The sequence below is a fragment of the Tympanuchus pallidicinctus genome, unplaced genomic scaffold (assembly GCF_026119805.1).
Source record: "Tympanuchus pallidicinctus isolate F22 unplaced genomic scaffold, pur_lepc_1.0 scaffold1, whole genome shotgun sequence".
Taxonomy (NCBI): domain Eukaryota; kingdom Metazoa; phylum Chordata; class Aves; order Galliformes; family Phasianidae; genus Tympanuchus; species Tympanuchus pallidicinctus.
Genome location: NW_026294618.1, coordinates 65,922,331 through 65,944,303, shown reverse-complemented (window position 1 = coordinate 65,944,303; position 21,973 = coordinate 65,922,331). Strand labels below are relative to the sequence as shown.

At 36.1% G+C, this 21,973-nt stretch overlaps 1 protein-coding gene across 8 annotated transcripts in view; it reads right to left on the bottom strand.

Annotated features, from left to right (window-relative positions):
- QKI (QKI, KH domain containing RNA binding) overlaps positions 1-21,973 on the bottom strand; it is a 137,384-nt gene that overhangs the window by 28,056 nt on the left and 87,355 nt on the right. For 5 of the 8 annotated variants that reach the window (XR_008210223.1, XM_052698709.1, XM_052698700.1 and 2 more), the window contains exon 5: positions 15,290-15,429. Coding sequence is in view for 7 of the 8 variants with exons in the window: in XM_052698709.1 (XP_052554669.1) it covers positions 15,290-15,429 (140 nt within the window). In the remaining variant the exon portion in view is untranslated. Of the gene's footprint in view, positions 1-15,289; positions 15,434-21,973 lie in introns of all 8 variants that reach the window. The other 3 variants (XM_052698728.1, XM_052698760.1, XM_052698752.1) reach the window with 1 other exon arrangement.

Here is a 21,973-nt window from a genome sequence, read left to right as displayed (position 1 = left end):
AATTACGTAGCAATTCTATGTTCTCCTCAGCTTCTACTCATGGAAAAGCTAAGATTATACAAGATCTTAGCAAAACTAAGGTAACACAATGAAGCCCAGGTTTCAGTTATAAATAACTATCAGATATCTTTATCTCGATACCTGAATTGGCAAAAGAAACAAACAAAACCACTGGTTTAAACTGCTCCTGTGCTCTCACTGTCACTTAGGTCCATCTTAGCTGTGCAAGTCAAGCAGAGGATGAAAAGGAAGAAGGCACAAGACTTGAACTAAGATAGGGCCCGAGAAAGACCAGCAAGCCTTTGGAATCAAAATTCAGAAAAACAAGAAAAAAAATCACTCTATGAAATTTGAAGACTACAGAAAAACACCAATGAGTTTTGCAGAGCTGCTGTAAGGTCTTTGTGCTATGTATCTAAATTATGCTAAGTTCAACCCAGTAGTCTGCACTGTTCTCAGTAGCACCACATTTCCTGCACTAACTTTTTAAAAACGCAAACAGTATTCGTAGTTTCATTCTCAAAAGACACTTTGCAAACACTTAGATAATACCATTAGAATTTGCTGCAGATCATCCAAGAAAGTGAGGGGAGAATTTTTAAACACATAGAGCCTAGAACACATTTAATATAGGAAAACAATACTTTTAAATGTAACTTGAACTGCTAAAATTCAGAGCATCAGTACTAGCAAATGCTACTCTTGTCTTCATCTAATTTCTTTGGAGATAGTTCTAAAGTTTCATAGAAACATTACCCCAAGGCCACCAAACAGAATTTCAGCTGCATCATTAGTAACAGTTTAAGAATTTGTTAGAACAGAACAGCTGTTCAGCTACTGAATCACCAGCACAAATTTACTATTTACAGGATTCCTACTAGTGATGTAAGATTCTTATGAAGGTGTTATACTTCTACTGCTGAAGTTGTAAAAACAAAAGCCTAAGTTATGGACATAACAACAGTTACTGCTCTCGTCTTAATGAGTCCATCCACAATATCTTAATATCGATGAGCTAAGATTTGAGATACATACTTACATAGGGAAGATCACAGGGAAACACTTAAGCATTTAAGTTTAGTCTATAAACCTAATGTAAGTCATTTTTGAGAAAAATGCTACACCAAGTATAACAACTCCTACCATATCAATTTTAAAATCGAATATCCAAGAATTCAAGCGCATATCAGCTTCCCCATTTCCTTCTGTGAGTGGGTGAGCAAATTTCACAATGGTCAGAAGAACATTAACACATGCTTCCAAACAAATAGTGCACAACACTGGCCATCAGTTCTTACTAGCACAGCTGACTTCTTGAGCACAACTGAAGGTTAAGCAAGCATAAGTGATGCTCATCCGTTGAGGCATTTGTGAAAGCAGAAAGTCCATCTTCTCACATTTCAATAGCATTGGTGCTGACAAGGAAGTCAGCAGGTCAAAGCCCAACTCCCTTCAGAGAGAATGCAAGCCTGAGCTGGGAAAATATTTACATGTGACCTGAAAAAAAACAAGTCTGAAGGCCCACAGCACCTTATTTGTTTTCAAAGGAAATCTTCACTGCCCTCCTCCCCTACCAGAAGCAGACTTGACAAGTGTTGCAATAAATATTACATGCAGAGGAAAGTTGAAATCAATAGCAGGTTAATGTTTATTGAAACAATACAGAGAACCATTTTGAATAGCATTATTTGAAAATAGATCTAATCTAGCAAAGGAAATTCAATTTATATTTAGAGCAATCAAATTTTATTTTTTTACTCCAGAGATTCGTTGCAAACTCAAGTCTCTGAAAATGTGCTTACTGTACTGCATTTAGCAGAAATAGTTTAGCCTTAATAAGCTGATAGTCTGCACAGGAGCATGGAACAACTCATTAAGAATGTAAACAGCTTACTAACAGTCTTCTTTGCTGTTCAGCCTATGCCAGAGAAAGCAAGGATCTCTCCCCTAAAACCCGTAATTTATGAGTTTATTCAAAGTCGCCAAATTGCTTTAAGTAAACGCCTCTTATATTTGAAAATTCCCATGGCAACTCATTTAGTTTGGCAGGAAGGCAGACCCAAATTCAATCCTTTTATCCTCCAGCTAAACCATTACAATGGTAATTCTGCTCTGACACTCTGAAGAGACTGCTAATTACTGTACTCTGGTCCCCAGACAGATTTCCCATTCAGATTAAAATGGTTGTGCAGAGCAGAGAACAGGAGCAACACCTCTGTGTACACGAACGGATGTACATTCCTGTTACAACTTTTTACTGGAGAGGCTCCACCACTGCAAAGACAAAGCATCTCTAGGCAAGGAAGTTTGGCAGAACAAAACATTAGGAAGGAAATAAAAACAAAGAGCAGAACGGCAAAGATGGCAATTCAGCCACCAACTGCAGCAGTTGGTCTACTGAAGGTATTTGATCACCTCACAAACAAAACGAATTTATCTTCTGTGACTTGCTCCCACACACTGGGTATAACAATAAGGTTACATAAAATGGTGCTACGTGTTGTGTGTTATACTATTATACGGATGTATAAGTGTCCACTCTCACTGTCACCACAACATCTCAGTTTTTATAAAGCCACCCATGTCCTTTCAAAGCATTGAGAACTTCTTTTCTCCCTCCCTTTGTCACTTTTAATCAGGAAAGTGAGAAGGAAACTGATGACTGCTCCCTCACTCTTCTCTCCAGCTGTTCCCACTTCCATTGAATGCAAACAGCAATTCAATTCTGAACAGAATAAACATTTACTGTCTCTGAGCCAGTACTAGACAAGCTTAAGCTCTGTCTAATTCTGTCTTCTAAAAAGGACAAGGACAATGCCATCCCAAAAAGTTTTTTTGCTTAGCACTGTGAAGAAGTAGAATTTGTTGTTTTGAAAAGGAGCAAGAATGGGAAGGCATGAGTACCACAAATGGAAAAGTAAGCGCATTGGAATATCTCCATGAAACAAATCAAACAAGATGAACATTCTCCCTGAACAAGTTCCTAGCAACTTTCAAAAGAAAACTAGGAGGAGGGCACAAATGCAATGCATTACAATGGGCACCAACCCATGAATCTTTACATAGACTATTAAAAGCTCCAAATTACAAATCAAAGAACATTGTAACAGCTAGTAAGATGAAAAGATGCACTAGTGTAACATTGACCTGACTTATATGTTTGTTAAGCTAAGCATTTGATATTTGTGAAAAAATCAGATCAGAGAAAAAAAAAAAAAAAAAAGGTGCAAAATACCACCGTTGGTATGTTTATGTTTTCCACAGATGATCCTGACCTGAATAGCTTTTGTTTCGAAGGGCAGTCAATATAATCCTTTTTAGAAATTCAATTAAAAATTATGCATATACAAAAGGAATCTATTCACATGAAGAAAATTTTCAGCTGTTAGGAATGAAGTACCACTTCAACTTCATGGGCTGCCATGGGCTTCTGATCGAGGTGGCCAAACTGTCATGCAAGATACTAGCATTTGTTTTCAAGATTGACTGTCTTGCCACACTCTTTAATAGGGCTTCAGAACTTTAATATGCATAAAAAATCCATGTAGTGAACGTTGTGAAGACAAAGCTTAATTCTTATACTTAGCATTGCATTTCCTTCAAATACTGCAGCTGAAAAGATTGCTTTGTCAGCTTCTGCTCAAGAGATCTCCATTTATCTCTATAGGCAAAGACCACTTTTTTCTACAATTCAAATTGTTTTGACATTTTCTCATCAGAAAGTATTGCTGCAGTGAAATGAAATATTTTCATACTATAACTGCTAGATTACCTTCTAAGTTCTCAGTGTGTATGTACACATTCATTTTCTTTTTTAAACAAGCATTGCAATTTTGGAATGACGAGCTAAAGAGAACTTTACATCCTGTCATATAAAAGTATTCAGTTTAGCTGTGAATGTGTAATTTCAACATTAATCATAATACATATAGTGTAATATATCCAACATATCTTGAGCTATATTACAGTCAAATATGTTATAAAATATATTACAACTGGAATATGTCTGTGAGAAGCTTAAGAAAATATAGATACTAAATCAGAGCCATGTGAAAAGAATGGCATGGTGTCAATAAATATTTTATGGATGATGAAATCAACTACATGCAATGCTTTCTAATTCAATTTGGGGGAACACAACTGAAGTTTTACATATCTCATGGTAAGGTAACGGTCAAGAAATCATTTCTGGGAAAAATTCTCCATGGAGCCATCATGGCAAAAAAACTTTGTAGCAATAATGCTCAAAAATCTGAATCAGTTAACACTAAATTTAAACTATTCTGGGAGGGTTTTTTTTGTGTGTGTGTGTTTTCTGTCCCCCATACTTAAGCCTTTTGCAAGTTGATGTCTTTACAAAATTATCCATAGAAGAAAACTCTCCCATGTAACCTCCAGAAACTGAAGCGAGGTAGCATAAGGATGATGTACTCCTGTTCCTAACATTATTCCAGAACACAATTAGAGCCACATATGTTTTTTCGAAAACAGTCTAGGAAATCTTCACAGATCTTACAATGAAATAGTTTTCTAGAATTAGAAAGTCAAAACAATGTAACAAATCAATAATATTATATTTCCTATTTCTGAAAACAAACAAACAACAAAACAAACTTCTGTGAATGCCAGCAAACTTCAGAAACAAAAAACAGCTGAGCTATATTGAGACAAGAAATGCCATTTTTATCTTAAAAGGAAGTTATTCTTGAGAAGAGGTTCAATATTTTAAAGAAATTAAAAAGGAAATGTAAAAAAGGGATTGGACATACATCAGATTAGTGATAAAGAAGAATAAGTGCAACTACTTTTTATCTTCCAAAGGTCTATTTAGAAATTAACAGGACAGTCGTAACAACTGGAGCATACTGACTTGTTTGCATATTTAGAAGGATATTCTGCTGATGTGAAACCATCACTGCTGCACATCATAGCACATGGTATGTTGATACTTATGACAGTCTCCACCTCCAGGATCAGAAACTACAGTCTATACTCGCTTGCTCCCTATGGGCACATATCATTTGATCTTGAGCAAGTTTCACCTTCCAGAGGCAAAAAATATCCTTTGTACAAAGAAGAAAGACAAAACTGCATCCCTTCGCAATCACTGTCCAGGATTTGTAGCAAACACGAAAACATGGAAAGTTGACTTTCTTTCATGAATCATTTAAAACCTGGCATCTGATATCATACAAGCGTATTGATACCAAGAGATCTGGATCTCAGAATCAAAACAGCTGCTAGTATTACTGCAAGATTCCTTGGATGTTCAGTGGTATAAATCTGCTCTGAGAAAGAAGTGGCAAAACCACCATGAATTCCAACAATGGTTTCTGAATTCTGCATATGGAAATTTCATTTTTAAAGCAAGAAAAAATATATTTTGTTAGCCTTACTAATACAGTATGTTTGAAAACAAAGAAAGTTTTGAAAATACTTCCTAAGATATATGAGAAAAAAATAGTAGAAAACATGTAATTTCCAACAATACACATGAAAAATGAACTTGACAAAGACTTAAAAGCTTCTCACTAATTGCTGCAATCCAAGCAACACCACTTTCCAGTAACATTTCATCTTTCACTTTCCAGGACAGTTTGCCAGTCCTAAGTTTAACTTAAAAGTATGTTGTTAATGGCCCAGTCCAATTGACTTAAGCTATTTTAAATAGTTAGCTCCAATCTCCTACATCATGCTCACCTACGTTTCTTCCGATAAGAGAGTCCAGAACATTCTTACATTAAAATCAGCCTATAAGCAAAATATTAAAGAAAATCTCAGTAGTTCTATACTGCATGCTCGAGTATTTTCTGTACTGTTTAAAAGAACACGTTTTCTACTGAATAGTAGTTGGAAAATCCGGATCCCTTTCCCAACCGTTAGAATTTTCTGCAATCTGACATCAAAATAGCATAATGAAGAGAAGCTTGATGAGTATAAATCATCAGTCAGCATTAAACTACAGATGTTTGTATAACAAGCTTTATTTTTGTATAATCAGAATCTAGATTTCAAAACTAACACTGGCAATACAGCATACTTTAAATAGCTTGAAAAGGGAAGCACTTACTGGTTACTTTACTTTTACTGCAAATAAAAATCTTTGCAATTCCAAGATCCTTCCAGAAAGCACTGCTACACTTGTACATAAAGCAATCTGACCTTAATATTCCAGCTTTATTTAATCGAAAATGTGACAGAAATGCAGGACAGCACATCTCTACACTGTATCTCTCCAAGAACCACAATCCTATAAGTAGCATTTCTTTCACTTAGGGTAAACGCAAGGCTATGATTTCACAAAAGAAAACCAGCTGAATAAAAAACACAACTTTTGATACTCAAGATCAGAACATGTTAAAACATGTATATGCAAAGTTAATATTACATATGCATTTATGTATAAAACTCAAAATTCTCTCACAAGAAAAAGAATAGTTATTTTGAAAAAATTTCAAATTCAAAAATGTGAAGTAAAATAGGAATCTAAAAGACTAACGGTCACTAGAAATGAAAGGTAAGAAAAGCAATGCATCTTTACACAGAATCACAGAATAGGCAGGGCTGGAAGGGACCTCAAGGATCATGAAGTTCCAATCTCCCTGCCACAGGCAGGCAGGGCCACCAACCTCCCCATTTAATGCTAGACCAGGCTGTCAGGGCTCCATCCAATCTGGCCATGAACACCTCCAGGGATGGGGCATCTACAACCTCTCTGGGCAGCTGTTCCAACAGCTCACCACTCTCTCTGTAAAGAATTTCCCCCTGACATCCAACGTAAATCTCCCCTCCCTCAACTTAAAACCATTTCCCCTCATCCTGCTGTCATCAACCCTTTCAAAGAGTTGATTCCCTTTAGTTTGTTGAGTTTTCTTACCACCTTTAATGACACAGACAGATAGAATCACAGCTTTATAATATACTCCCCACATAAGGGAAGAAATACTTCAGCAGATTTTACATAGAGAATATTTCAGCTCTCAGGGACCTTACGCCCAACCACTTCAGAACTAATGAAAATTTAAAGCCTATTATTAATGGCATTGTCCAAATGCCTCCTGAACACCGATGAGCATCAAGCATCAACCTTCTCTCTAGGAAGAAAGCCTGTTCCATTGTTTGACCACCTTCATGGTAGAGGAATTCTTCCTAACAACCAGTCTAAACCTTCTCTATCAAAGCTCTATGATATACCCCTGCATCCTGTCAATAGTTTCCAGGATTAGAGCCCAGCATCTACTTCAGGGCTTCCCCTCATGGAGCTGCAGAGAGCTATGAGGTCACTTCTCTACCTCTTCTTTTCCAGACAATCCCAGTACTCTCAGCCTCTCCTCACATGCTTAGGACATGCTTACCAGCCCTGTAATCGACTTTGGTGCCTCCTTTAGATGCTTTCAAAGACCTTAACATCTTTTCTATATTGTGGAGACCAGAACTGCACTGATATTCAAGGTGAGGATGCACCAGCACTAAATATAGCGGGAGAATCACCACTTTTGACCGGCTGGGTATGCTGTGTTTAATCAGTCATAAAATGCAGCTCACCCTCTTGGCTGCCAGGGTACTGCTGACTCATGTTCAGCCTGCTGTCAAACAGCACCTCCAGATCCCCTGAGCTTAAAGAAGGTTTTATATGAAGATTCAAGCATACAAATTCTGTTCCAAGACCATCAAAAGAAAAAGAAAAAAGAAATGGAAGGAAAGCAGTATACAAGATGCACAGGAAGAGCACTCAAGAATAAAGAAAATAAGGGGAAAAAATGGGACAAAGGATGAAAAAAGAACAACAAAATGAATTGCCATCATAGATCAACTCCATCACAATGACATCTACCAAAACCGAAGAGATTAAGTACAGTTTCTGGAATACAGAGAAATCATATAAAATCTAATTAGTATCCCAAATCAATGCATAATGCATAAATTTGCACTGGAATTGCACGTGTCTACTGACTTTTAGGCAAAAAAAAAGTTTTGTTTCTCTTTGGGAGACAATTTCATTAATTTCCCAAGATCTTTTCTTGAAATAGCAGTCATTTGTTTTTCAAGTTACATACTGTGATACTTTAATAATAAATAAATAAAAATTAAAGAAAAAACAGAAGAAGATAGCATACATCTCCAATTGATACTTTGAAAAAGTTATGGTATTCAATACTAACTGTAGGTACACACAATTAACTGATTTTCCTAGGTTCTATAAATCATGGAAAAAGTCTGGAAGAAGTTTCAGATTAACAGCTCAATTAAGATAGTTAGAAATAACTGATGGAGAAGCTTTCTTCTCCAATTAGTGTACGAAAAGCCTAGGAAAGACAAGAATCAATACATACAGCTACTCAAGTTATAATCTAATTCAACTGGTTCTATTTAAGTAGATGTATCTGATCACGACTCATCAGAATCTGTAAACATAAACTCTGAAATGTATCTGCACAGATCATCATAAATTTACATTTACCCTTTTGTTATTTTTCCATCTTTTTTATTTCCATCCATACAATTTCAAAATTATCCTATTAAATAGTATTAGCCTTCCTCTTAGTACTATGAAGTTCGCTTCAAAAGAGTTGAGGAGTTTAACAGATTACACAAGTTATAATACAATTAAGCTACAAATGACCTAGTTTTATTGCAGTAAATATAGCCTGAAAAAATCACTACCATTGACAGACACCTTTTGGATGGTAACAAGATACTGGTCTACAGAGTTTCCACCACTATATACAACGATAAAGAGAATTGTTTTCACACTTGCAGGTGGCCTGAAACAATTTTTCTTTAATAGTCAACACTAGGCAAAGCTCAAGCATTTAACTGCGCAGTGACAAGTCAAATAGAATACATGAGCACTTCATAAATTAACTATCTTAGGAGTTCCTCTTTCTCATTTTTTAAGACTGAAATTTAAAAACTTTCAGAGCAGTAAGATTGCTAGAGTGCATGTCAGAATTTACTTACAGACTGCTCAACATAATTAAATCTGTGTTGATATTGTTGGTAACTTATTGAAATTACCAATACTGGACACCAGTAGGCTTTTTTTTTTTTTTTTTTTTTTTTTTCCCATTATCATACTCTGTTATATCACATTTCTGATTATTTTCTCATCTGCAGGTGAACAAACACACAACTTTATGCAAGTCTAGGTATACCCATGGTTGGCTTGCTGCAATCCCAGTTTTCCCTGTGCCACTGTTCTGGTTTGCACAGAATTAATTTTCTTCATTGCTGCTTACATGACACTATGCTTTGGATTTTTGATGAAAACAGTGGTGATAACACAACAATATTGTAAGCTGTAGCAGAGCAGTGCTTATAGAGAATTAAGGACTCTTCATCTTTTCATGCTGTTCCAACAGGGAGGAGGCTGAGGTTGCACAAACAGCTAGGTAAGGACAGAACCGGGACAGCTGACCCAGACAGGACAAAGGGAAGGATGTCCCATAAGATACGGGGTCATGCTCAGCTGACCCCATGAGGAAGGGGGAAACATGCAGAGTGATGGCATCTGTCTTCCCAAGAAACCATTAGGTGCGTAAGCTGAAAGCGGCTTAACAACTGTATGATGATGAGGAGAAGCTAAGAAATTCCTTGTTCCAATTTGCTTTATCTAGTCAGCTGTCTTTATCTCCACTTATGACTTTCACACTTTTACTTTTCCAGTTCTCTCCCCAGTCTCACTTGGGGTGAGTGAGTGAGTGGCTGTGTGGTGCTAAGCTGCCTGCCAGGGTTAAACTGCAACATTGTGGCTGTGTTCCCATTCCATCACCTCTGTCAGCGCTAAAACAGAACTGATCCCACAGCAAGTCAGTTAATCCAAGGTTAAGCAGTTCACCAAGTGGACACACTAAACGATCAGACGAAGGCCAGTGCCTTCTGATGTAAAACAGGAAACAAGAACAGCAAATCATTGAGGAATGGCAGGACTGCAGAAGTCCTTGGTTCAAAATGTCATGGAAAAACGACGTCTGCCTCATACTACTAAAAATAATACTCTATCACTTCTCCTTCACATCAGAAAGTCTACCACTTCTTATTTAGCTGGCCAATCCCAAAAGCTCATCTGCTTCATTATGTTACCTACTGAGTTGCTCTCTGGAAGACATATATGGCATGCATTGCTTAAGACTTGTATCTGAATCAACAAAACAGACGTAGTGAAGGAATTTCCCAATTGTTTTTGAAATCAGTAGTGTCCTTTTTCTGCTACTTTTATCAGTTACTCATTTCGTAACTTCAATTGAACAAGCAGCAAACAGTAAAATGCACAGCACGACCAACATTTCCACAGACAGACTACAGAAGGCATTCCTATATTCTCTCTTGTGAAAGCAAAAATATAAAACCAGCATAGCATGCAGGAATTAAATAGAAAGAAATATTCAGGGAACACAAACTTGCATGCAGAATTTATTGTTTTGGATTTTTTTTAGATGACTAAGACTAATGAAATCTCTTCCCAATATCATTCAAACTTTAGGTTTCACTAGTTGTAGCTACTGGAGGGGAAGTAATGCACAGCATTATTATGATATCTTCCCCCTATTTTTTTTCTTTTTTTTTTTTTTTTTTTTCCTTACTAAAGCTAAGGCAGGAATAAAACTCTTTCTACTACATTGAGTTTTTGCTTTCTAATTAGTTCTTGGGTATGGAATCCAGCACACACAAATGCCAGGCTAAAAATAAAACTGAAAACTGAAAATAATTCACCAAAATTTGCAACTACACTTATAATGGAAGTATTGGGAATTGCTTTTTTTCCTCTTTGTTTAATAGAAAGTCCCACTTTATCACATTTGCTGAAGGCAGTCTGGGAAAGAAATGCTTTAATGCTTTTAACTAACCCAACTGAAAACAGCAACATATTCTGCCAGTACCGTTGCCCCTTTATTATATTCTCTCCTGCTATTTGACACATAGGCCTGTTTGTGACTAAAAACAGAAACATTAATGTAACATTTCTAGTAATAAAAAGTAAACAAGGAGGACAGTCAATATTTATATACTAAACATGACTACAAAGGACATTGCAATTTGTAGAAAACCCATGCAGCATGTAACACATTAAACCAGATGAAATACTGTAATGTCACTTTCTGCTGCTGCTTTGATAAGGAGTATAGCCAGCATTTGGAAGAAGTCAGTCTATACGTGAAATCCTTTTATGTTAGAGCCAAGCTACCATGGAGAAAAGTTACTTTTTTTTAGCAAAACAAGCCATTCCGTATCACCATGAAAGGCTTGTACTGTCTTTCTCTAACATTTCTTCACAAGGTAAAGCAACAGACATTGAAGAAGAGACTGCATCCCATTTAACAGAGATATTTTTGTTTAACTACTGCGTCACTAATGTTTATTTTAGTAATGTCTGTATTATATCTTCATAGAAAGCTCTACTTTGCTGATGCTTTTGTTGGCATAATATGCTTCAAGACACTGAACATAATGAAGAGTAGCAAGTTCTCAAAGTCCACGATGCTTACAGTGATTTATTTGTTATTTCATTTTTTATTCAGTTATTTTTCATCAAAGAAACAAGATGGCTAACTATCTTCAAGATGAAAATCAAATGCTATTCCTCCAGATTTCTTCCCAGTATTTCATTTACTCTAAGCATTTTTTTGCATACTGAAAGCAGCATCATCAGCATGAGCTTCTCTTGTTCGCCATGATCTGGAATTAGGTTGGAACTTAGTGAGGCCATTTTTTATTACAGCAGAGGTTTTGTTGTTGTTGTTATTGTTGTTTTTCCCTGAAAACAGCCAGCATTTCTTATTGTACTGTCCTGGTTAACACACCTTCTAAGTACTCTGTCCCCTGCTTCTATTTTCACATTTCTTGTAGTACTTTGCACTTAACCTTATAAGCCCCCTAGGCCAAAATAAATTCACCCAATAGTAAAACCTTAACTCAACAAGATTCAATCAATCATTTTCAGCAACTGCTTCAGCCTCTTGGGCAATTTTCAGGTACTTCCACAGCTGTTCTCATTCTGATTTTTTTTTCTTATATTACCCTACTATTTGTTAAGCATAGCTATCTTCTGTTCTTTATGAAAATATTTTAAAGAGAGTGTATGCTTTTAACTACATTATTTTCCATTTCCACTAACGCGTTATTTATTTAGCCTACAAAACAGCTTACTGAAAATAAGCAACTATGATACTGTTAAAGGACAGTAACAGCAATTAATCCATCAATCTTTACTTCAGCTTGGTACTTCCGCTTTAGCATTTGAGGCTTTGCAGCTCCACAAGATTTTTCTGAAACATGACCCAGAAACTTACAATTAATTTCCAATTACTGCTTCTCTATTATTAATTCATTTGTAACTCTTTATGAACGTATTCTGCAAATATTCTTTGTGTGGAAAGCTTTATTTTGCATTGTTTCCTTACTCCATTTTTAAATTTATCGGCTACAAGGTAAGCATCTAGTACTACTCAGGATGAATTACCAAATTTAATAACAAAGATACTTTTCCCCATACTGTACAGCTAAATTTAATGATGTTCAAGATTGCTAAGTCTAAAAACCTCTATTACAAGCAACAGCCAAACGTACTGAAAAAACAATACAGCCTTCTATTAAACAGTCTTTCGTATCCATTACAAATTTGAAATACTGTTACAATAGTGGCAAGTAAAGTATCCAGTCTGAGAGGGAGCACTCACTGCTTTGCAGTTGTCTTCATACAAGATGAGGAACAGCAACTAAATAGAACTACAGCTGCCCTTAGACACTGATCCCAGAACGAATTAGAGTAGTGCAGTAGAAGCCACTCAGACTCCTCCTTCAGGCTGACAACACTAAGATTTTCTCCTCATAGTTGCCCTCTGGACCCTTTGTCACCTTTGCAGCACTACTCCAGACACTAACAGTTGCATAGCTTTCTTATATTGTAGTGCCCAAAACTTCACACAGTACTCAAGGTGAGGCTGCACCAGCACGGAGAGGAGCAGAACAACCACTTCCTTTGGCACACATTAATTTGGATGTGCACAGTTTTACACACAACTCTGCACTTTTTTTGTACTTTCTACAATTATACAACCCAGACTATCTTTTGTCTATCGTTTGAAAAAACTACCCATCTTTACTGAACTCTTGCAAATAACAAATAAACACTCAAAGTTCTAAAAATGAGGAGAGGAAAAATCGATAACCTGTAGGATCCACTTTAGAAAGGGACATAAGGACAAAACAGGTCAATGTGTTCCCCAAAGACTGCACACTGCTTTATTCTTCCTGTTTTTCTTTGGAGAAAAACATGAAAGAAGCAATACTGTAAGATCTTGCAGGTACAGATAATGTCCAATATCTCACTGAAGTATGGAAAAGAATTAGTTTTTACAGAACTTGAAGTACAGCAAATAAGTATCAATTTTCATTCCAAAGAAATGTAAATTTATTGGAAAAAATAAAAATGTTGGCCTTTCTCCTCCTTTCTCGTAATGGAGAAAAATGGCTTCTTCAGCCAATTTATCTGAAGCTATCCTTTTTATTTCTTAAGATAAATTGTGAAAAGGAGAAATAATAAAATCACATCCACAAGGAAAAACATCAGTAGCAATTCAGATTTTTAAATATGAGAAGTAATACTTTTTACTACTGAAGAAGCCTTTTTTCCCCCAAGTACTTTCAAATGAAAATCTGTTTTAATATGCCTATATCTGTACTGTCACTACAAAATGGAACTAGTTTTTTTTCTATATATTGACTATAACAGATTGTTTAAAGAAATCATATCTACCACAAACGTGCTTTTCTAAAATGCATCTTAGAAAATGAAAACACTGTCAATTCACAATAAGAATGAGATTTAGTTTATCTCCCACATAATCTCAAATTTCAACCCAGTTGGATGAAAAAAATCTGACATTTTTTGGAAAACAATACAATTGCAGGCGTTCTATAAATTTCCAGTTTTCTATTCATATCTCTTGAAGAATGTTTGGAACCTTCCAATAGCCAGAATTTGCCCCACCGTAGAGTTAGCTAGGATTTCTTCCTTCTTCTGTTTGGTGTGATTACTTAAAAGGTTTCTGGTTTCTTTCATGTAAGTTTACAATTCACATCTTTCCATCCTAAAACAGAACTTTTCAACCCTCAAATTGCCTGAACCCAGAATTTGGTTGTGCAGCTGATTACAATACCAACTGAACAGGCACACTAGGCTGTAGCAAAAAACAAGTATATACCACATCAATCCTAATGCTGCATATCTCTTCAATAAATGGATAGGTAGATTCTGAAGATCTATATTTTGTTAATTGAAAAATTAAGGTTCTTTCCTGACCTTTGGTAACTTCTAAACATGTGTTCTGATTTATTTTTTTTATATGGCTTCTGCTTACCACAAGCTTCCTCACAGCCAGCCTCTACTAACATTCACCAAGCACCCAAAATTGTTTGGTCATTTTAATACCAAGTATCACTCTCCTTCACACAATGAACTCATTTTTTCCTCACGAGGCAAAAATTTCCTCCAATTAAAAAGATTCCATTTATTTTTATCATGATAAAATGACACTAAAGTGGTGGTAAAAATCAGTACAAGATGAAATAAACTTGCATGGAATGCACTATACTGCCATGCTGAGTCATCTTGTCTTGAGTGAGAATACAGAGCAGGCCTAAGAATGATAATTCTGCTCCCTGAAAAAGTTAAAGCCTTTTAAGGTTTTCAACTTTTTCAACTTTCAAAAGTTAAAGTCATCTAGCTAGGCAGAAGGCAGTTAATATTTTCAGGGAATAAAGAAGACAGACCATTTTCTAGCTCTAGAATATTTATTTTTCCTTACTATCAGTTATGGCAACGTTGTAATACTGTATTCTGGAGGGGTTTTATTCTTTTTGGAAGGTGTTTAATACAGTGATCTGAGAAGGCATGCCTTCTTTTCTTGAAGTATCAGAATCATCTCAAACAAACAAAAGCACATCTTACTTTCAAAGCCTTAAAGCAAAACATCCTTATATTGAAAGAAGATAAGAAATCTAACGTTTGCAGCAGCTCAGTGTGGTTTTACAAAGGTTACAAGAATTTTCTATATGTGTGTCTTGAACAGCTAGAAAAATAAACATCTTTTAAAAGAATCGTTCTTACCCATGGAATAATTTGATCAGGGTGAGACTTTTAAAGATCATTACTGTATTACAAAATAATACCTAAATTTTACTTTAGGGTATTGCTCGGTAGGTTTTCTGTTACTGCTAAAACAATAATTATTTTTCAGAAATAACTCCTGGAAATGTAAATCAAAGACTTGCATACACAAATACTTACTGCAGGTATCAGTAACTTTTTCACTTCTTCAACAGCCCTCTTCAGTTTTATTTCTGCTCTGTTTTGAGCATCCTCCACAGTGATTAGTACATGCAAATCTTCATTCAGGTGTTCCCAGTTGGGCTTGCCTCGGTTCTGTTCTTCCTGAAATACAAACCATAGAAGCCATGAAGCATTGCTACATTCTGTATAAAAAAAAATTAAAAAAACAAAACAATAGATAAGTTCATTTACGTGAAAAGCACAAGCTGTATTTTCAACAAAAGACAGAAGAAAGGAAAAGTCTCCTTGATACGGAGACAGAAGAGACAGAATTTTGTTTTATGTGATTATTTAACAAGAACTTAATTTTCAAAATATCTTTTAGAAAATGTTTAGAGGGATTTTGTGTTTTGGAACTGCTTTTTTTTTTTTTTGCTTTTTTTTTTCTTTTTTTTTTTTAGATGACTTCAATTCTGAACAGTATCTTACTCAGCCTAAGGAACAAGAACACAAGAACACAAAGTACAAGAGAAATACTATTGCTTCCATTATTCTCTTCAGCCTTTCAAGGGTTAAGCATACTTCTAAGTTAAGAAACCCAGTCTTTTCAGGAGAAGCGAAAACAGGCACCATACACAGAGAGTTCATTTGAATCTTCCCAAAGGATGAGAGTGCAATTCTTCAGAGTCAAGGACTGCTTTTCAATACTCATGCATGAACAGTGAAAAAAAAAAACAAACCAAACATGAAAAAGGGAACTTAAGTTGTAATTTTCAAAACATAACTACACGTAATGGATGAAAGGAGAGAACAAGGAGAAGGTGACAAGGCTGCTTTAATACTGTTCACAGAAGACCACATACAAGACAGTCACCATTATACTGGTACTCTGTTACATCACTGGCATTAATAATCTCAAAGATGAATCTTAGTAGTAGTTTTAAAGGAAGACGAAGGCATGCTAAACAAATGTATTTTTTTGTAAGAAATACTTTCTAAGCAACAGATATCAGTATATTTAACTTACACATTCTCTTATCCATTCTTCCAAAGACAAAATTAATACAACAGAGAAAACTTTCCAACTCTATTTTGATTAAATAGTGAAGCTAGCTAAACTTAAATATAACAATATTACAATTTAATAGAATGTGTTAAAAAAAGCCTCCTTCTTGTAAAAAATAACTACAGCTCACACTTAAAAAAAAAAAAAAAAAAAAAATGGAGGAAAGCAATGTTAATTGTAAAATGTGTCATTTACCCTAGATTTAATCAAATTCCCTCCAGGAAATCCGAAAGATTTAATAGCAGCAAATACATGCAGTACTTTATATTCATAAATACCTGAAAGAACATTCTAAGGAACAGTGCTCCATCTTTAATTCAGCTGCTTTAATTCTGAAATGTTTTGTGGAATAGACAAGGACGAAGATGGAAAATCGTGAGAAGTATATGGAAAATTTATGTAAAATAATCAGTACTTCGAAGTCAATTTCCTTTTACTATACTCCGTGTAACATGCACGCATACGCACAAGTTCCCATTATCAGTCACTACGTTTTTTTTTTTTCCATTTTATTCATTTATTATAAGAACAGAGACTTTCTGATTAGTTTAGAAATGTCATCTCAGGCAGTTTTTTAAACAATGGTAGTAGTAAATATATCCCTGTGAATTTCAGAAGGTGAAAAAAAACAAACAAACAAAAAAAGACTTACTTATAAAACAGGACTTGGTACAAAGTAGAGCTGAGTTATAATATGCTCCCTGCCAGAATTTTTTTTGAGAAACTATCTTACCACTAGATATTCTGAATTTATTTCACTCAATCATGATCAAAACACCACAATCACGACCTAAACAATTCCTTTTTTCTGTTTTTCAAATCACGACAAACTTTACTTACATGAAGCCGTGCAAAGCGTTAATGTTAAAATTAAGATGAATCAGATAAGGATCCTAAGAAAGCAGAGTGATACAGCAAAGAACATGCCACTCTCTTCTTGCATGGATAGCTGGTGAACTGACACAGTGGGAAAGGTATTGGTACGCTACTATATTAAATGCATGATAAACTGCACAACCAGCAACTCTCAGAAAATATCAGAACACAATGGACAAATGAGAAGGAAGAGTTTTCTCTACATAAACACCAAGTTCTCTTCCTAAAAAAGAAGGAATGGCTAAACACGATCTCAGCTATAGACCAATGCAATAGCAGTGCACAATATAGGTACACAGAAAGGGGCCTGCAGCACTCCAATGATTTCTTTCACAATGAGATCAGAATGGTACAAAGCCTCACTACCTTTAAGCAAAGAAAAATAAAATATATGTGGTCCCAGTCAATGTATGCCTGTATTGTAACCTTTAGACTAAACAGACATTCTTCATTACATTATAGGGTAGTCTGCCTCTCTTTAATTTGGTATTTAAATATTTTGGATTAACAAAGCCTCAAGTATTGATGCTGTGGTTCAAATTACTCTGTTGTAGTACGAACAATTTTCTGTTGTTTTTTTTTTGTTTTGTTTTTAAAAAGAAGTTGCATGTAAAACAATACAGAGATGATACCATTAGGTATCACAAAGACTTACACACCCCCAATTTCTTTTTAAGTGGAAAACACTTTGTGTAAGTTCAGTAATCACAGGAGCTAACAGGTCAGATCTCACAGCACAAACAGTCATACAAATACTTGGTTAAGATAACTGAACTAGCATAGAGCACTTACAGCTCTTTTACTATGACCATAAAATATTCCAACACACTAATAAAAGCCTTGCTGCCATAGAGAGCACAATTTCTTAAATCAAATGACAAACCTGTAACAAGGATTAAGGAGAATGGAAGCCTATGCAGTGTATATCGAATACACAATTAGACACAGAAAAGAATACTTGGGAACAGGCTTCACATTTATTCTATCTCAACATGCTTGCACTCAGACTTCCACTGCTCCCACTGTGTTCAACAAGGCTTCTTTCCTAGTAAGTTAACAGTTTTGCAAATATCTGTCATCTGTTTATTAAAAATTGAGTGAAAAGTTATGTAAATGGCTAGATTTCCTTGGTTTGCTTTAAAAATCAAAACCAGAAAATTCAAATATCTTCTAAATCATTCATTCCAACTGAGTCAGATCCAAAACGCACTACAGGATTTGCTCACAGAATGAAAGAGACAACCTGTGATCTATTACAGTTTAAAGCTACAACTTTTTATGCTACCTTAAAGCCCAAAGGAATGATCTGGGAAAACATATTTTCTTCCAAGTAAAAGAAGTTTTAATTATAGTGTTTATGTAACTAGTTTTGAAAACCCCTTTTTCCAGTCCTACAAAAGGCCAAACAGGTAAATTAAATATATATACAACTGTGCAGGGAAAGTATCCTTAATACTCATGAAGTAGAGTCTGAAACTTACTGGTTTTGGATGGAAAAAGATAAAATGATAGCCAGAAGGGAATGACAAGGGGTTACTGTAGAAAGCATCGTTGTTCTGGTTGATATGGAGTTAATTTCCTTCCTTCACAGAGGCTTACACGATGCTGTGCTTTGGATTTTTGATGAAAACAGTGGTGATAACACACCAATATTTTAAGCTGTTGCAGAGTGGTGCTTATAGAGAACCAAGGACTCCTCAGCTTCTCATGCTGCCCTAACAGGGAGGAGGCTGGGGGTGCACAAGGAGCGGGGTGAGGACAGAACCAGGACAGCTGATGCAGACTGGCCAAAGGGATGCCCCATACTATAACGGTGCCACGCTCAGTAAGAAAAGCCAGTGGAAAAAAGAAGGAAGGGAGCAACATTCTGAGTAATAACATTTATCATTAACCGTTATGAGTGGTGAACTCTGCCTAGAAGCGGGTAAACATCTTACAGCTGATGGAAATGTAGCAAAGGAGCTCCTTGTTTTGCTTTCCTTGTCCATGCAGCCTCCGTTTTACCTAGTCAAATGCCTTAATCTAAACTTGTCAGTTTTCATACTTCACTTTTCCAATTCTCTCCTCTACCCTACCTGGGGAGAGAGTTATCTCAACACAGCTGGCTGCTGGGATTAGACCCAATGACGGAATGAAATCACAAATGATGGTTATCTTCACTTTGACTTATAGCTATATCTGATTGTTTCATGGCGTCACAGGATGAGATAAGAAGAAACTCCTGAAGACCACCCACTCCAACCCCCTTCTCAGGGGCAGGGTCAACTAGAGCAGGTTGCTAAGGACCAGGCTTTGAGCATCTCCAAAGCTGGAGATTCCGCAACCTCTACAAGCAACCTGCTCCAACAGGTTGTTGACTGTTGACAGCAGTCACAGTAGAAAAACTTTTTCTTATGTTCAAGTGGAATTTCTTACATTTGGTCTGTGACCATTGTCTCCTGTCTTTCAGCAACACTGTCAAGTTTGCCAGATCTGCCTAAATAAAGACTCATATGGATGATAGAAATTGCCTTGAGAATTACTTTCGGATAAAACATTCATTAGCACAGCACGAAGGCCATGTGTGTAGAAGAAAAAAATAGCACCAAGAAAATGAGAAAAAAGGATCAGAAAAAGTAAATTGATTACATATATGCAAAATTGCATAATGTACACAATAAGTAATTTACAGCATGCATTCCTGAAATTGCTTATGGAAGAATTATACAGGAAAAATGGAGGTAAAGAAGATGCAGGAAATTACAGTGTAAAATGATGTATGCCACAAGCTTTGAGAACAACAGTATTAGAAGAGCTTAATTACAGCCCAACTATCCTGTCTGCTAAATTAAAGAACATTAACAGTAATATAACTGGCAGATACAGTTTCGCTGTGCTCCTTGTCTGGCAGAAATTTCACTACCCTTAGATATAAATAATAATTCCATAAACAGATTTTATTTTCATTTTGCTGCCTGTTGAGTGTACGCTTATTATCCCCAAGGTACTTGTATACAATAATGGACTTGAGGAACCTGTTCAGTATTTAACTTGCTATTAAGGTCACTGGGTCAAGTAGTTGGGAAAAAAAAAACAAAAAAAAACCAAAAAAAAAAACAACAAAAAAAAAAACCAACCCAAACATCTTTCTACAACTCCTTGAAATTTAATTCCACAGAAATCAGTCTGAGGTACTCTGGGGAGGGGGGAAGGGGGAAGGGAAGAGAGGGGAGAAGAGATAATTAGTTCTGTTGATGTTCATTTGCATCTAAACAGCCAAGCTTTAATCGTAATTTGTTCCATGATGAGAAATAATGACATCCAGATTCCTGTTGATTTCTGTCCCAGGAACAGAAATAACACCACATGCAAGTTTGCCAGGATCTACTGAACCAATATGATGCTGAAGGTGACAGTTCCCGGGATCACATCACTACCAAGGACAAGACATGGTGTCACCACTACAAGCCTGAGTTAAAATGGCAGTTCATGAAGAGGCAACGTGGATTCTCCATCAATGAAAAAGTTCAAGACACAGCCCTAGATGGGTAAAGTGATGTGCACTGTCTTTTGGCATAAGAAAGGGTTGATCCTTCTCGATTTCCTGGACTCAGACAAACCATCAACTCTGTCTGCTACAGTGCAACGCTGACTAAGCTGAAGAATCAAACTTCCAGTCAGGCCAGAGAAGACGACCATCTTTCTCATACATGTTTTAAGACTGTGGAGCACATTGCTGATATTGGCTGGACTGTTCTACCATGCTCACTCTTATAGTCTGGATTCGGTGCTTTTTGACTTCCATCTGTTTGAACTGAAATATGGATTGCACAGTCAATATTTTCACAGCAACAATGCCATCAAAGCAGTTGTGAAAATGCGGGTCATCTCCAGTGGTGCAGATTTTTAGAAGTGCAGCAAAACTGCATACATAGCAATGGTGACTATGTTAAAGAATAGGGCTTTTTGGAGCTGACAATTTGCTCTGTCAAATAGTACTTTTGCATCTACTGTTTCCAGGTGAAGAAATAGGAGGCAGTACTTTCAGACTGACCCATGCAAGCTTACTGTTAGCTAAGCAAAAAAGGATGACTGAAAAACTCGGCACATCCCTTCCCCTTATGCAAGGATGTTAATCTATGCCTCTCCTCTATCCAGCCAGCAATTTTCAAAATACTTTAAAACCCCAAAGAATTCTTCATTTCTGTCAAGTTTAACTGAAATTGTTCAAGATAATCAAACGGTGAAAATATTGTGAGAAAGGCGGCACACACTCAGATAACACTTCAATTGAGAACATTTTTAGGTTTCAGACTTTATTTCTCACAATAAAGTCTCCAAATCATAGTATCATCTCATGAACTAAAAGTAATTAAAAAACAGAACTGGTGAAGCAGAATATGGTCAGTTCCAGCTGTCAGAATGCCGCTAAAGAAAAAGGAAAGAAACACTGAAAACAAATACTTTCTGAGTTGTATGGATAGACTGGGATATATTAGTCAGACAGCAAAGAAAGAACATGATCCACAAAAAACAAAGTTTCCCACAAGGCTTTTATTTTCTTTTCAGAAAGCTATGGACCATAGCATTAACTCCCATCCTGTGCACTTTTTCCAACATAATGCATACAAATTCCAAAAAAATATTGGCTGTTACAAGATACAAAACAGCTCAGCAGCAGAGACCTTTAAAGTCACTGGCTCAAGGGAATGCTGAGATTGTACCTCAGTAACCAAACACATCCTGCATCAACAGATTATTAAATTGTATTCGCTAACCCA